This window comes from Pleurodeles waltl, chromosome 4_2, assembly GCF_031143425.1.
Source record: "Pleurodeles waltl isolate 20211129_DDA chromosome 4_2, aPleWal1.hap1.20221129, whole genome shotgun sequence".
Classification (NCBI taxonomy): Eukaryota; Metazoa; Chordata; class Amphibia; order Caudata; family Salamandridae; genus Pleurodeles; species Pleurodeles waltl.
In genome coordinates this window covers 277,976,644-277,992,778 of record NC_090443.1, presented here as the reverse complement: position 1 = coordinate 277,992,778, position 16,135 = coordinate 277,976,644, and the positions used below count along the sequence as shown (strand labels likewise).

General features: G+C 44.8%; 1 protein-coding gene across 1 annotated transcript in view; it reads right to left on the bottom strand.

Annotated features, from left to right (window-relative positions):
* Positions 1-368: 368 nt before the first annotated feature.
* The window catches only part of LOC138293849 (extracellular calcium-sensing receptor-like), a 172,735-nt gene continuing 156,968 nt past the window's right edge, over positions 369-16,135 (bottom strand). Inside the window, exon 10 of the mRNA XM_069233157.1 lies at positions 369-1,279. Coding sequence (XP_069089258.1) covers positions 369-1,279 — 911 coding nt within the window. The remainder of the gene's footprint in view (positions 1,280-16,135) is intronic.

Genomic DNA, 16,135 nt, shown 5'->3' with positions numbered 1-16,135 from the left:
TGGATCTTTCATCTTTAACAGAATTTCAGAATCAGAAATAGTATTACTTTAAGAAAAGGCCAGTTCTTTCACAATGGGAGCCACTGGACAGAGGTCACATGCCACAGCACTGAATCGAGGCAACCCATCTTCATGTTGAAAGAGAAAAGGGACCCAGACTTTGAGCAAAGGGTGCACTGCAGACACGCTTATATCTCTCTACCAATTGCAGACGAGGATTCCACTGAGTTAATCTACGAAAATAAATCCTTCTGTGGACCGTGCTCATTTGCTTTTTTGCCCTATGGAAAAGACGGTTTGCTGCCCATGAGGAGCCATTACCCTTGATCTCCAATAAAGTTTTGTTTAAAATTTCAGTCTGCAGGTGGTCACCTCACATGTCCAATGCGTTTTCTCATAATGTAGTGCTTAGTGTTCGTTTCGGGTCTCAATACAATGATGAAACATTTTGGAAAGAAGAGACAGAACAGCAGGCCGACGCTGGAAGCCAAGATGGTGAAGATCTCTACAATGACAATGTTTTTCCCCTCGGCGCTGAGGTAAGCTGGGATGAAGCACAGCCAGACGCTCAGGAACACACACATGCTGAAGGTGATGAACTTGCCCTCGTTAAAACTGTCTGGCAGCTTCCGGGCCATGGTTGCCACAGCAAAACTCACAGTGGCCAGTACACCCAAGTAGCTTAACATCGCGTAGAAGAACAGAGGGGAACCCTCGTTGCATTCTATTAATATTTTATCACTCTTCAGGTTCATGTTGAGTTCGGGGAAAGGGGTGAAGCTTATCAGCCAAACTGCACAGAGAAAAACCTGGTTCATTGGACAAAAAAACACAATGAAATTGGCCACTCTGGAGTCAAAGAACTTCTTGAAGGAGTTGGCCTTTGTGACTCTGAAAGCAAGGATGACAGTGACAGTCTTGGCCAGCATACATGAGACGACGACGGAGAACATTATACCGAAAAGGACATGTCTCAAGGCACAGGTCACTGTGACAGGGTGGCCAATGAAAAGCAGAGTAGAGATGAAGCACAAACTGAGGGAGACGAGAATGAGGTAGCTGAGACCACGGTTATTGGCCTTCACAACTGGTGTTTCACAATATTTTCTGAAAATGCCCAGGATAGAGAGGGAAAGGAGTGACAAGGTGATGGCCACCACGGCCAGCGCAGACCCGATTGGTTCTTTGTAGGACAAGAAGTATAACACTTTTGGGAGGCATGCGTCATGACTTTCATTGGGCCACTGGTCATCAGGACACTTGAGGCAGGTAACAGCATCTAAAGGACAACAAACATTATTAACTACTCCACAGCTACTGTGGGCGGTACAGGACAGAGTGTTTCTCTATGAGTACTGTCACCCCCAGTCTATCTCTTGATGCTAACAGGGCAACGTATGCCTAAATGTCAGAGTATAATTGTGCCCACAGGCAATACTACACAATAATAACCTGATTGTGCACATTACACATACACAGTTTACAATTACAATTACCACAGTTCTAAAAAAAAGAAAAAAAAGTTGGGTTTTCTGTTCATAGGTAACAAAAAATGCTTGACTGATCATTCACAAACGTTTGCATGTCACTTCTTCATATGACACAGAGATGAAGTCTGTCTCTAACACCCAACAATCCTTTATCGTTGATCCGAACTCTCATATATATCTGCTGAAAGTCCTACAGAGTCTGAAGCTCTATACAATGATAATAGCCAACCTCTAGCTTACTGTCTCCCTCAAACTTCATCTTCAACTTTGGCCTCCAAGTAATTTTCCATGATTTGACACTCAACCCAGAACATCATTTTATTAATCACTGCTGTATCCCACTTGCCTGATCTCTTGCAATGCCTCAAGACCCCCTGCGGGAGTTTGAAACACTTGGAACACCACATAATGAGGCCAAGCCAAACTGGTCTCACTGGGCACCAGGCATTCCCCTGGCAGGCTGGAAGTGTAGGGCAGGTTTTGATATGGAGGCCAATTTTGACGGCCACTGCTCACTTTTCAGCCTAGAGGCGGTACTTGGCCATTTACTGCCAGCTGGAGCTAGTGTCTGGTTAGAACAGGGATAAAGAAACAAATCCTCTGCTCACAGCAGTCCGCATGGGACACCCTACCATGAGACAAGGCTGCTTTTGGCTGTTGCGAGCATGGGTAGACACCTAAGCGCCAACCTAAAAGATGATTCACAGAGTAGCCCAAATCGAGCTTAATAGTGATAATACTCCTCACCCTAAGAAGGAGTGCCTGAAGTACTCCCAGCAAGTGGTGAATAAAATAAGGTAGCAGGAGTTTCATTTTGTGTTTACAGGTCATTCACACATGAAAGCTACAACTGACCTCTGAACACAAACTTCTGGGCACCTCCCCTAAATATTCTAATTTCCTGATAGTGTAGCTCGATCACGCTAGTGCCAAGTGGTAGGTGGTGCGAATGGCGGTGTTGGTGTATGTCTGGATTGGGATAAGAGGGAGATGGGAGAGGAAGGGAGGGGATCAACATGGTGTAAAACGGCTCCTGCAGCAAGTAAACAAGCATTGGCAAAGCCAATAGGTCTTGCATATGCAAGTCCTATTGGCTTTTCTAATATTTTAGCCATAATGCAAATGGCTGAAAGTAAAGACAAAAAGCTTTATGACACAGCCAGCATTGGCTGCGTTATAGTGTTTTTGTATTTTACTTGTAGCTATGCTGCACGGACGCCAGTGCTGCTGTATAATCTAAGTCTCTGTAGCTATATAGTCTGGAGTGTACACTTGACCTTTGCATGCTGCCTCCTTTTGAAAACGGGCGGCTGCAGGCAATATGCACCAGGGTGCATGAATCATCAAGCCAGTTTCATTTTACACGCCTTTCACTCATAATTATGAAAAAACACATTCGTTTAAATGTAGAATTCAATGTATACTGAAAATGAAAAATAACATAGTGTATGTTTAATGAGTTATAGAATGAGAGTCCTGAAAAATATAAGGCGCACAGCAGATCTCTTTGTAATTAGCAGTATGTCCCATGCAAGTAAATGCAGCAGACATACTCGCGCTCTTTGCAGTCGCCAATGTCTGACAGAAATGCAAATCTCTGCTTTGGTCAGGATAGCTAGGCCGATCACTTCACTTTTACATTACCGCTCCACATCTCACTCTCACTCTTGACCTCATGTGAAATCAATCATAGCTCCTTGGAGTTGTGTTTAAGCACTTGTTGCTGGAATCCTGCTGAACTGGAGATTCTGTCTCACTAATGCCCTGTACCTTAATTTTCGCTCTCTTGTCAAAGTTATAACAAGGTGCTTGAGTCTTGCCATGGACAACTTAGACTTGATTCTTTCTCTGTTTCATGTTCATATTAGCACGCTCTACAGCTCAGTGGGTGAATGTTTGCAAGGAACCATGCACAATATTCAGGTCACAGTTTTGAAAAGTCTGAGCCACAGCAGACTTTGACATCTATCCTCCAGTCGTCAGTAATTTGAGTACCAGCAAGGACCTGGAGTATTTTTTATTTAGAGTTTCTAATGTGATCTAGTAATAATTGTCCATCAACTTCCATTATGTAATTTGCTGTGATTTTACCATGACAACATTTCAGATGATGTCAGGTGCTGTAATGTAATTCAAAGTCAAAATGGACAGGATTTCACTTATTCTGCCCCTGGCATTTTGGTGAATTGATGTCATTAATCTAATCATTCAAAACTTAAGTACAAAACATTAACCTTTTGAATTGCGCAGTGAAAATGGAAAATCTGGGATCAAACCTTGTTCCTCGTTTGACCAAATTGTGTGCTCCGAGGCAAATGCATTATTTCCATGAGTCTCTTTTTTTTGTTAGCCTCTAGCCCACATGTATGGCACATATGACAAATGAGTTGCCTCTTATTTCATTATGGTGGCGGCTGGTAATTTTCAAAGAGAGGAGGGTGGGGGAGGTGGTAGGTGGTAGGTTACACACACACACACATACACTTCACTCACATCCATTCATTCACACACACACACACACACCCATTCATGACACTCACTAACAAATACACATACATTCACGCATGCACGCACCAACCATTAAAAAAACATAAAATTTACCTCAGCAGCTCTGACAGGGAAGCCTCGGAGGTCCCAGGAGGGTTGTGACTGCTCCCCTCCCTCATTGGCTATCCTAAGGTCAGCCAATAAGGGGAGGCAGCAGTCCCAACTTGTCACAGAGTGGGATGGAGTCAGCGAGACTGCTGACCCCACCCCACTCTGTGACGAGGTATCACTGACGGACACTCAGCCCTGGGCACTTCAGGGCTTAAAACTGATGCTCCCAGGTCTGAAGCAATCGGTGATGTTACTCCTCGTCATGAGGAGGATGGCCTAAAGGCCCCTTTGCTAGGCTGAAGAGGAGACACCTACAGGGCTGCCAGGAGTCTGCACATCTAACGCATGTACAACTCCTGGATGCTTGACCTGAACCAGAAAGCTATCTGTCAGGCTGACTTTTATTCAGTCTTACATGTACTCTTCATGTCAGGAAAAAGGTAGGGGGCATGGCCCCTCAGCCCGTACAGACAGGCCACTGCTGTGTCATTAATAAAAAACCTTTACAAGTGCCATGCGTTACAGGTGAGAATAAAATATTTTACAAACATTCTAGAATCACCATAAGATTAAGGGTTTGTCACACAAATCAGCTGTGGGCAGACAGCATGTTCTTTTGGACTTCATACTTTCTGATGATCAACGATACTGTTCTTCATCTCCTTGGCTATGTTTGACCAATAGGAAAACTGTACCCAGATTATTCTAGTACAGTCTCCAGTGCCTCCCTGAACAACTAAAAACATGGATTGAGTACTCTGCATTTCCCACGATGGCCAGTTGTCTCAAAATGCAGTGAAAATCTGGCATTCCGTCAGTACTGATAACTTTGCATCTTTTCATATGTGAGGAAATATCTATCATAGGTTGATAATCAGCCCCTTTCCTGCCCCTCCCAAGACAGACCCTTCAACACAGTAGATTGCCAGTTTTCATCTGCCCACATTCAGCCCTCAGTCCCCCAATCAAAACGTTTGCCCTCTCAGAACTATGAACAGTCTCATTTGTATCACCCTTTTGGACGGAGTTGCATTGATGTGATTCAGCTATGGGTTATTCTTCTATTTTCTCTCACAACACGCTGATATGTAGAGTCTGGGCTGGACCCCACTGGTACTACCTGTTGTGTGTGTGGGATATAGCTCACTGGATACTCATCATCAACACAACATCCTGGAGTTGCCAGTGCCATGGTTGTGTCTAGTAAGACCTCTCTACTTTTCCCACTGGAGTTGGACTTGGGAGCTCTGGGTCACCATAAACAACAACTGAGGGCATGTGATATGCAGGATAGCACGGTTAGCAAAGCTAAGATTGTATAACCTCTGGTTCTGTGTGTATGGGTTGGAAGATCAGTGTCTCTTCATCCTGTAATCCCTACAACACAATCTGAACATTTCCCAGCCCACAAAGCCTCCCTTGCAGTGGTAAGGTTCGCCAGCTGCAATAATTTGCTAAACATTCTATTGGGACAGATCTGGCAAAATTTACCAGGGCTGTTTTTTGTTCCCAATCTGGCCCTCAACAGAGGTGGAATGAGCTATGGAGAAGGGTCATGAACGATAATGTCAAAGTTCATGTTTATAAAGAATGCCTACATTAAGAATGGAGACTTCAGTTCATTTACTCTGACAACATGAGCAGTTCAACAAAGTAAGTGCCAAAATCTTATTCTTAATGTACATTTCAAGAAATAGGGAGGATATAGGCCTCATGTTAGAAATGGGGTCTTTGGTTGGCAGTCAGGTTACCCCCTGTCCAAGCAAGGACCCTCACTCTAGTCAGGGCGAAGGAGAAACACACCTGGTTAACCCCCACTCACCCACTTGGTAGCTTGGCACGACCAGGCAGACTTAACTCAGAAGCAATGTGTACAGTATTTGTACCAACACAAAGAGTAACACAGTGAAAGCACTACAAAATGGGTACCACACCAGCTTAGAAAAATAGGCAATATTTATCTAAATCAAACAAGACCAAAAAGACAAAAGTCCAACATACACAAGTTAAAATATGAATTTTCAAAAGAATATGAGTCTTACTCAATAGAAAACAATGGAAATATTGATCTTGCACAGAGTACCTGGTTAGCGTAAAAAATAAAGCCGCATGGGCGAGTGTGCAGCAGAAAAGGCAGCGATGGGGGGATTCCTTCCTCGAAAGGCAGTGATGCGTCGATTTCCAGACGGGGCACCTCGGATCTGTGCAAAGGTGCATTGACTTTGAGGCTTAGGGGCGATGCGTGGAAAATCCGGACGCACGGTATTTGAAAACCATGCTGTGTGGGGTTTGCATCGTTATCATCAGCCGCAAGTGGGTGTTGCACATCGTTTCTCCAGCCGCGATGGCGGTGGAGCGTCGATTTCAGCTGCGAGGCTGGCGGCGCGTCATTTATCAGCCGCATTGCAGATGGTGCGTCGAAAAGTTCCCTGCACGGCGTTCTGTGGGTGGATTTTCAGCTCTTGTTCTGACAACTTCACCTTTCAAGGGCCCAGGAACTGGATAAGGCACCATTTGGCAGGGTAGGAGCCTCAGCAGAGAGTCCAGGTGCTGGCAAAGGAAGTCTTTAATGGCCCTGAGACTTCAAAACAGGAGGCAAGCTCATTTCAAGCCCTTGGAGATTCTTCACAAGCAGAAATACACCACAAAGTCCAGTCTTTGTCCCCTTTCACAGGCAGAAGCAGCAACTGCACGATAGCCCAACAAGTTACAGGCAGGGGCAGCACTTTTCCTCAGCTCTTCTCCTTGGCAGAGGTTCCTCTTGGATTCAGAAGTGATCTTTAAGAAATCTAAAATCTGGAGTTTTGGGTCCACTACTTCCCCTTTCTGCCTTTGAAGTAGGCAAACTTCAAAGGAAAGTCTCTGTTGTTCACAAGATACTGACCTGCCCAGGCCAGGCCCCAGATACACACCAAGGGGTTGGAGACTGCATTGTGAGAGGGCAGGCACATCCATTCAAGTGTAAGGGACCACTCCTCCCTCCACTCTAGCACAGATGGCTCATCAGGATATGCAGGCTATACCCCAGCTCCCTATGTCTCACTGTCTACAGGGGATTCACAAACAGCCCAACTGTCAAAGTGACCGAGACAGGGATTCCACAAACAGACAGAGTCAAAAAATGGCTTAAGCAAAAAATGCCTACTTTCTAAAAGTGGCATTTCAAACTGGCAATCTAAAAACCAACTTCACTAAAAGATGTATTCTGAAATTGTGAGTTCAGAGACCCAAAACTCCACATTTCTATCTGCTCTCAAAGGTAATCTGTACTTGATATTTTTTAAAGGCAGTCCCCATGTTAACCTATCAGAGAGATAGGCCTTGCAACAATGAAGATTGAATTTAGCAGTATTTCACTGTTTGGACATGTAACACACATCAGTACACGTCCCACCTTTAAAATACACTGTACCCTGCCCACGGGGCTACCTGGGGCCTACATTAGGGGTGCTTTACATGTATTAAAAGGGAAGGTTTAGGCCTGGCAAGGGTGTACATTTGCCAAGTCGAATTGGCAGTTTAAAACTGCACCTACAGACACTACAGTAGCAGGTCTGAGATATGTTTACAGGGCTACTAATGTGGGTGGAACAACCAGGGCTTCAGGACCACTAGTAGCATTTGAATTTACAGGCCCAGGGTACCTCTAGTGCACTTTACTAGGGACTTACTAATAAATCAAATATGCCAATCATGGATAAACCAATGAACAATACAATTTACACAGAGAGCATATGCACTTTAGCACTGGTTAGCAGTGGTAAGGTACCCAGAGTCCTAAAGCCAACAAAAACAGGTCAGAAAAACTAGGAGGAAGGATTCAAAAAGTTTAGAAATGACCCTGCAAAAAGGACCATTTTCAACGTAACCCCTGATCAACCTAAAGCCAGGGGAGACCAATCAATACCTGGATGGACTTCCCTGACTGGGACAATAGAACAGGGACCCAGGCCCACAGCAGCAGGTTCATGTTCCAGTTCTACGCCTTTCTGACTCCAGTTGGATCCCTCTGTCCATACTCTCAGGGCCCACTAAGCTAGCCCATGGGGAACCATTCTCTTCATCTGCAGCTACCATCTGTGCAGCACCTAACCTTACTTTGCTCACAGATGTATCCCATGAGGCAGACAGTACCACCATGACAAACACAGTGGTGTGGCCCACTTCACCCCTGGAGTGTGAATCTTGCCCCTCCCTCTCAGGGGCAACTCTGTCCACCAAGACAGCAAGCCACAGTGGCCATGGACAGCTGTCAGGGGTTGAGAGCCAGGGCCCAGGCCTTCCAAGGCTTTACAGCCACTGTGACTGTGTAGAGTGGGGGGCAGTAGCCCCAGGTGCCTGGCACCCTTTGTCCACTCTCCCTTCCACCAGGTTAGGTCAGGCCTGATATTGGTCCTCCCCTCCTGGGCTCTGTACCCTCCTCGTAGAAGTGGTACCCCCGAGTCCAGAATTGTCAGGGTGTTTGTAGAAGCAGCCCTGCACAATTTTCCCACCAGTGCGGGGATGTTAACCTGCACCTGGTCTTCCAACCTGGGATCTGTACTCTCAGGTTGGACCAGGGTCAGAGGTGAGGCTTCCCTCTCCCTACCCTTCCTTCTGGGGTCCTGCACCCCCATAATCCAATGTGGTAGGGGTACTGTTAGCAAGCAGTAGCACCCCCTTCAGTTCAGGGGAGACACCCCGAATCTGGCCCTTCAACCCAGGGTCTGTACCCTTGGATTGAACTGCAGTCAGGTGTGAATCTCTCCCTCCCCTGCCCATACTCCCAGGGTTCTGCACCCCCCACCCATGGAGAGTTACCCTATAAGTCATACCGGGGGTGATTGGGCAAACCACCCCCACATCAGGTCAGAGTTTACACCCTGCACCTGACCTTCCAGTCTAAGGTCTGTACCCTGAGACTGGACCATTGCCTGGCAATCCAGCACTTCCCGGGGGGCACACCTATCCCCCACCAGGGAAACACCTTCCCTAGGGCTACACAAGAGTCTGGCTGGCACTGGTCCGCTGACCTCTACCCACCTGGCAAAGCCTGGTTCCCCCAGCCCAGAAATGGTATCACCAAGGTCATTCCTGGGGGGCTCTGACCTCAGCGCTAACCCTTGACCCTCCAGGTCCTAAAGCCAAAAAACTGGTTGAAAAAACTAGGAGGAAGGAGGCAAAATGTTTAGAGATGACCCTGCTAAAAGGGCCATATCCAACACCTCGGATCACAGATTCTGTTGTCAGTATACTAACCAACTGGTCCTTGACCATGATATACTTAATCATATTGTTTGTTTGCTTAATATATTTGACTAACTTTGTTCTGAGATAGTCATAACTCTGCTATTATAATAGAAACATGCCAAGATGATAGATACTGCCGCCATACTCTCATTAGGTGTATACATAAGGTGCACATATCAGCTCTCTTGCTATGGATCCACACGTGAACATCAACATTATGGCCTACTGCTTCCAACTTGCCAGCAGTCTTCACAATGGCCCACCTGGCATACAAAGTCACCGATGTGATACTGCACACAGGCTATTGCCTGATTGGAACACTAGAAATCTTCATTGCCGCCCTACCTGGCATACAGGGTAACCGACTTGAAACTAAACACAAGAGATGACCCATTTGGTGCAACAAGGGTAATGGTTCACTTTACGGTGGCCTTCCTCTGGCATATAGGGTCACTGTCCGTCTTCTGCACATGTGCTATGGCCCGATGTGCATAGCAGCAATCATCATGGTGGCCCCACCTGGCATACAGGGTCACAGACTTGCTACAGCACACAAGCTTAGGCCCAATCAGAATACCAGCAATCTTCACAGAGGTCCCAAATGGCATACTGGGCTGCCAAACCACACATGGGGTACGGCCCAGTTGACACGGCATCAATCTTCACAGTGGCCCTACCTAGCATAGGAGGTCCCTGATTTAGTAGTGCATATGGGAGATGACCCGTTCAGTGTAGCAACTGTCATGGTTCATTTCACAGCAGTACTCCTATGGCATATGTGGGTTGATGACTTCTCCCTGCACAAGGGCACTGACCTGATCAGTGCAAGAGCCAGCTCCTCAGCTTGCTATGGGGAGCCACTTGTTAGGATTGCCCCACTGGACTTCCCGCCATCTAATGCTCTCCTTTCCTTCACAGGGCACACTGGTCTTTGCAAGGAGGTAGGTACTGGTACTCCTGTCTCAAAGGGCAGGTGGTCTTGGATTTCCTGGTAATGTCCCCTCAACCAGCTGGGAAACTAGCAGGCTTTGGCCCCCAGTCTTGTCACAGGCAGATGTCTTGCAGAGCTTCTCCTCTTCACATAGCCTGACTGGCTGCTTAACAGTTGAAAAATATTGGGGTTTCAAGGTCCCCTTCTTATACTTCATTTTCGGACTCCAAATGTCATTTCAAGTTTCAGTTTTTGAAGTTCATGTTGGGGGTCTGCTTCCTTTTGAAGTGCCATCTCCTCTGTTTTCTCTTCCTGTAGAAAGAAGCGTGTCACACCATGAGTGACCCCAAATCTGATAGCCTCACAACAAAGGCCATGAGACTGACTAGAGGTTCACACCTGGATGGCAGCCACAGCGATATGTCTCAAAAGGTTACCCCAGGGCCTCCACCTTACTCTTTATGAGCCTATTAGCCTGATCTCCCTTCTGAGACGCACTCAGCCCCTGTCTTGGGGCCTCTCTATGAATCAAAGAGCACATTTTGAAGTGTACTGGAGAGCCTGGCTCTCCCTTCCTCGTCTGTGTTCCACCCACCTTGCAGGAATGCAGCAATACACAAATCTGTCTGAGGGGATTTCTCTACCTCCTTTCCTCATGTTCGTCTAGTCAGCCCTGGGTTTGCCAAAATGGAACCCAGGTACCAGTCACAGGCACACAAACATGCATCAAATGCATCTAATATACACGTACTTCACAGCACTACATCCTTTATGTATTGTACCACTCACAGGCACACATGTACCCAGATCATGCTTGAAATATACACACACTGCACTGTACTACATCCTTTATATATTGTACCACTCACAGGCACACATACACCCAGCACCTGCATGCAATATACATGCATAGTACTGAATTATCCCTATATTGTGCCAATCAAAAGCACTGGTAAACCCAGCCCATAGTACCATATGTGCACTGAGCAGCACCACACACCAAATCAATGTGGACCAAGGGTGAATTAAGCACACAGAGGCAGAACTTTAAATGAGGGAGCCTGTAGGCCTCACTTCAGTGACAAAGGTAAAAAGGACCTGTTCACTCCTACTGATCACTGCACGATATACTGCAGCCACCAGTGACTGATGCTGCTTCACTCCCTCTAAATGCATTAGCCTTTCACCACTATGAGGGTAGTGCTTTGGGGGGCCCAAAACAAGACCACAATCAATGAGACAGGCGCACACACGTGATCCATGTTACCCCTGACAACAAAAGCAGCATTAGGGATCCAGACATCATTACCGTCAGGGCACTCAGGGCAGGGGTGCAAGTCCATCACAATGCAAAGGATGTTTACGTCCAAATATACACCCTAATACAACTTTTAACAATTTCAGCACTTCCATTCTTGAAATAGCTTGAACCAGAGTGAAAGAAAGCAAACTTATTTTTTTTGTTTTAACAAACATAAATAAATAACACAATATTTACCTAAAAAAATAATACTAGAACTAGGTACCTCTCCAAGACAACACACTACACCCTAAACTATTCCCCACACAACACCATACATCAGGTATGGTTAGGGGGATACTCTGCACTCAGAAAATATGCCACACTCTCAAATACTTCATACATATACCTCAGGCTGTCAGTGCTCATGCTAATCCTCACAGATGGCTCATGCGAGAATTGGTAAAGACCTGCGACTGACCGCAACCACGTAAACCATTAAATAACTATTGTTAATACCTATTACAGCTCGTGGTTTTACCTCACTTTACAGACCTCAAAACACCTATCTACAGGCATATCTGAACCATACTATTGGCTCTCAAAATGGTGTCAATGTAGCTGTAAATTTACTAATGTTAACTTTACAATGATGATGTTTCATGAGTTCATACTATGGTCCTGATGTAGCAATAGGTCAATATTTTGACTGTGATATTGTCGCACAACCCTTACCACAATTAAAACCAAACAAATTGATACACAAAGCACCACATTATTTATAATCTAGCTCAAAGAGAAAACAGACTCCTGTTGGGCGGGAAATCTCTGGACCGTGTTGTACCGGAGTTCCAACACCACTCACTGCTTTGCAATACTAAAGCAAAACAGTGCTGCTACTCTAATGTCCTTAGCATAACATAACACAACATTAAATTAGACTAATATTAACACACATGTCGACACATCTGTTGGTGCTTCATTTGGGTCATACATTAGGTGAAGGAAAGGACATGCATAAAAAAGGATTCTTAATCCATTGTATGACCGTTCTGGAGCACCTAGCATTGTGACTGCACGGAGAAGCGTGCTCTCTATGACAATTACTACTGTCATTGAGATAAAAGGCATTATTGTTAAAAGCACTGATCAGATAACTTTTTCCTGGTAAAGTATTAATGATGCAAAGACTAAAAGCAGCAAGACTCAGCGAGAGAGACTCTAAAATGAGCTTTGCCTGCTAATCTCCTGAGGGCATGGCGGAGCATAGGACTATGATGCTATTTCCGGGTAAAACTGCTCAATTGTGAAAATTGTGCAAACAAGAGTTTACATAGGGATTCTCCATTTTGTTTTGTGGGGTAACAAGAGTACTCCTGCAATTTCCCCCTTACACATTTCAACTGGTAAAAATTACCCAAATATGTGTGGGAGAACTTAAATACGTGGGGAAATAGATGCGCCAATCTCCACTTTTCGCACGTATTTTCTCTTCTTTGCCTGTGAAACGGTATTTACAAAGTGCGGGAAATTCTCCTCTCTTCACCGCACGAATTTTTCCACTTTCAATGGTGAACATTTTTATTGGACCTCAAACAGAGTGGGAACTATTTAACATAAATAAATGTCAAGGTATACACAGTAGTGGAGTGGATTGTATCAGTCGCATGAATAATGTAAACACACAATGAAACAATTAAGATTATATAATTTATATGTATAAATACTGTGATTGTAAAACGAATAATTCGGGTGGAAATTAATTCTTAATAGTAGTTAGTTGAAATCAGATTAATCATAACATGTATAATTAAATATTGGTAGTAAAAATGACAATACACAAACATAAGTATATATGAATCACATAACGTTCTCTGGCCACAAGGTAACTTGCGGGCAACTTAAAGGATGCAACAAAAGGATGTATTCGATCACCCCACATAGAATCACAGAAATCACACTCGCATAGATTGTTCTATGTGACTGTCATCGAATAAATCTTTTAACGGCATCCTAGGCAAGTTGCAGGCAACTTCCTCCGTGGCCAAGGAAATATACGATTTATTGCGGAAGCTTGACAATTCCTTCTCGCATGAGCTGTGCTTCCACAAAAAACACAGGTGGATTCCGAAAGAAGTATATATGTGTGTATATACATATACAGAAAGATGCAATAAGTGTAATATGCTATGTATTACCATTATTGAATGTGGGTAGGAGCCAGGACTCAATGGAGGCAAAGACTCAAGTGGGTCATGATGCCCCTCCCCTCCCCCAACAATGGTAATACATTTTATTGGGCAATCTGTGAGGCTGCAGACGTGTTTTTCTCATGAAAAGTTTGCTGTACTCTGGCAATAAAAAGGTATGTGAATTTTATGCTTGTTAGAAAATCCCTCTGTTCAGTGATCTTCCACATTTATTAGGGTTGAACCTGCGATAGCTTGCGCTAGAGCATGCGTGTCGATAGCAAGATGCTGTTATAGTTAGAAAAGGGCTTGGAACCGCCCTGTCGCCCACCATTTGTTGGCTTGCGTGGCACTCTTCTTTACAGCCTTGTAATTTGTCTACTTCAGGCCTGACATAATTTCCGGTCTGTCCGTGGAGCAGGGACCAAGACCTGATTGATTTAACCTATTTAGTGCTCGTCCGCTAATCCCGACATGATTCAGGTACTATTTCTTCCACCCTCCCACTGCCTGCTGCTCCCTCGTTAGCATTTTTTTTCTTCTTTTTATTGCTGTTGTGGGCCTTTATTTTTAGTGAGGTCATTGTAGTGGAGAATTAAAAATACATTTTAAAGTGAGATGCAGTCATCGATCATTATTGTTTTTAAAGCCATTTTAATAATTAAAGTTGACCCGTGCAAATGTGGAAGGCTAAGACAATGAGCAGCACACAATTGGTCTGTATTTCCAAGGATCTTTGGAAGTGTGGCACTGCCTCAAACCACCTTCACATTATGGAGGCCATGTTTAGCATAATTTGCCTATTGTAGGTATACATGTCATGATGGTACCCACGAGGACTAATAATGACCATACATGGAAGATTATGGATCTTTGGCGATCCTTCACTATAGTTCCTTGGCAAAAAGCTTATTCTTGGTATATGGTCAGCATCCCTGGTGTAATGCTACCATCCCTTATATATGTCTCACTTCTCTACGGGGATCTCAGTGGGTACTGAACTGTTGGACTCCAGTAGGCCATGCAACCACCACATGCACCGGATGCTGATCGCATTGCCAAACAACACCAAAGTGACAAGAAGAACATTTGTTTGCCAGGTTTACGGTGTGTAACTCATCCTTTGCGTGCTGATCCATGAGTCAGTTCCAATACTAAGCCACATGATTCCAATCAACACCACATACATCATCTAGACTCCAAACCAAAACACATAGGTAAAAAACATTGTCAGTCACAATGAAAATAGCTCTTATTCTTGCTAATGCAAGACCTATTGCATTGCAAATGCTTGTGTTTTTTTGTTGACTGATATTGATGTTTTTTTTACATTGCCCACTGGGTCACTGCTGTTCAGCCCCCAGAGTACGTACTCTGGTCCATAAATCATGCTAAAACTGGCTGATTTATCTAATTGGCATATTCATGTTTCCGGTAATGCCACAGTATGGGGTGCAGGAAAATACACCAAAAACATGGAATGCTAAATGTTACCTTTCGACTGCGGCTTATATTGTATCATTCGATACAATCACAAGGAAAACCATTTATATGCTAGTTATATATTTAACCTGACTGATGCAAATTTTAAACCACCAGGTGAACTGGTCAAAATAGCCAATTTCACTGGCTCAGTGAGGGAGCTGGCTCCTAAAACAATAAGGTGAGGCTGAGGATGAGGGAACTGTTCATTTCGCTAGACATACATTTGGCTGGAACACCAACTACCTCCAAGGGCAGAATGTTTCTCCCATGTTGGATTTAACACAGCACAGTACAGTGTGGTATACTTTTGCAGCAATCCAAATGGAATGTGCTGGAATAGCAATACTTTTTTTCATGGCAATGTTTTTTGCGTTGGTTAGGGAGTGTCCAGGAGTGATTCCCCCATTGGATAGTGAATCCTACAAAAGTGGCACCTCACCCCACGCTCCTCAGAACACTTTATGGACATGTGGTAAAACAGAATAGGGCTTGACCTGCTGTCTGTGACCTGTGTAGAGGTCAGAAGGACCGGATTGGCTCCCACTTGTACCTAAGACTGAGAAGTGTATTGCAAGGGTCAGCTGGTTAACCTCCTGCACTATAGGGACACAAGCTGCAAGAGGTAATTTTCTTGAAGTGGCCGGTTGACCTGTTACAATGAGACCTGGAGTAGACACTCTTGATGGCCATTGCTAGTGTAAGTCTGGTGCCCTGAGTGCTGTCCCTGAGGTCCTGGGAGCCTTAAAAGAGACCCAGAGGAACTGCTCCAGAAAGTGTGAAAAGTTGGGACTTAAAAAAAATGTGTTCCTCCAAGGCCTCTGGGTCTTTAACAGGATCTTTCATCAAGATTTTGAGAGGATCACATCGGAAACAGCTTCCAGGCTTGCCTCGCTGGAAGATTTTCAGAGACTAAATCCCAAGGTATAAATTTTGACTGGGCCTCAGAGAGAAAAGTATCAGATCCACAAGAGGG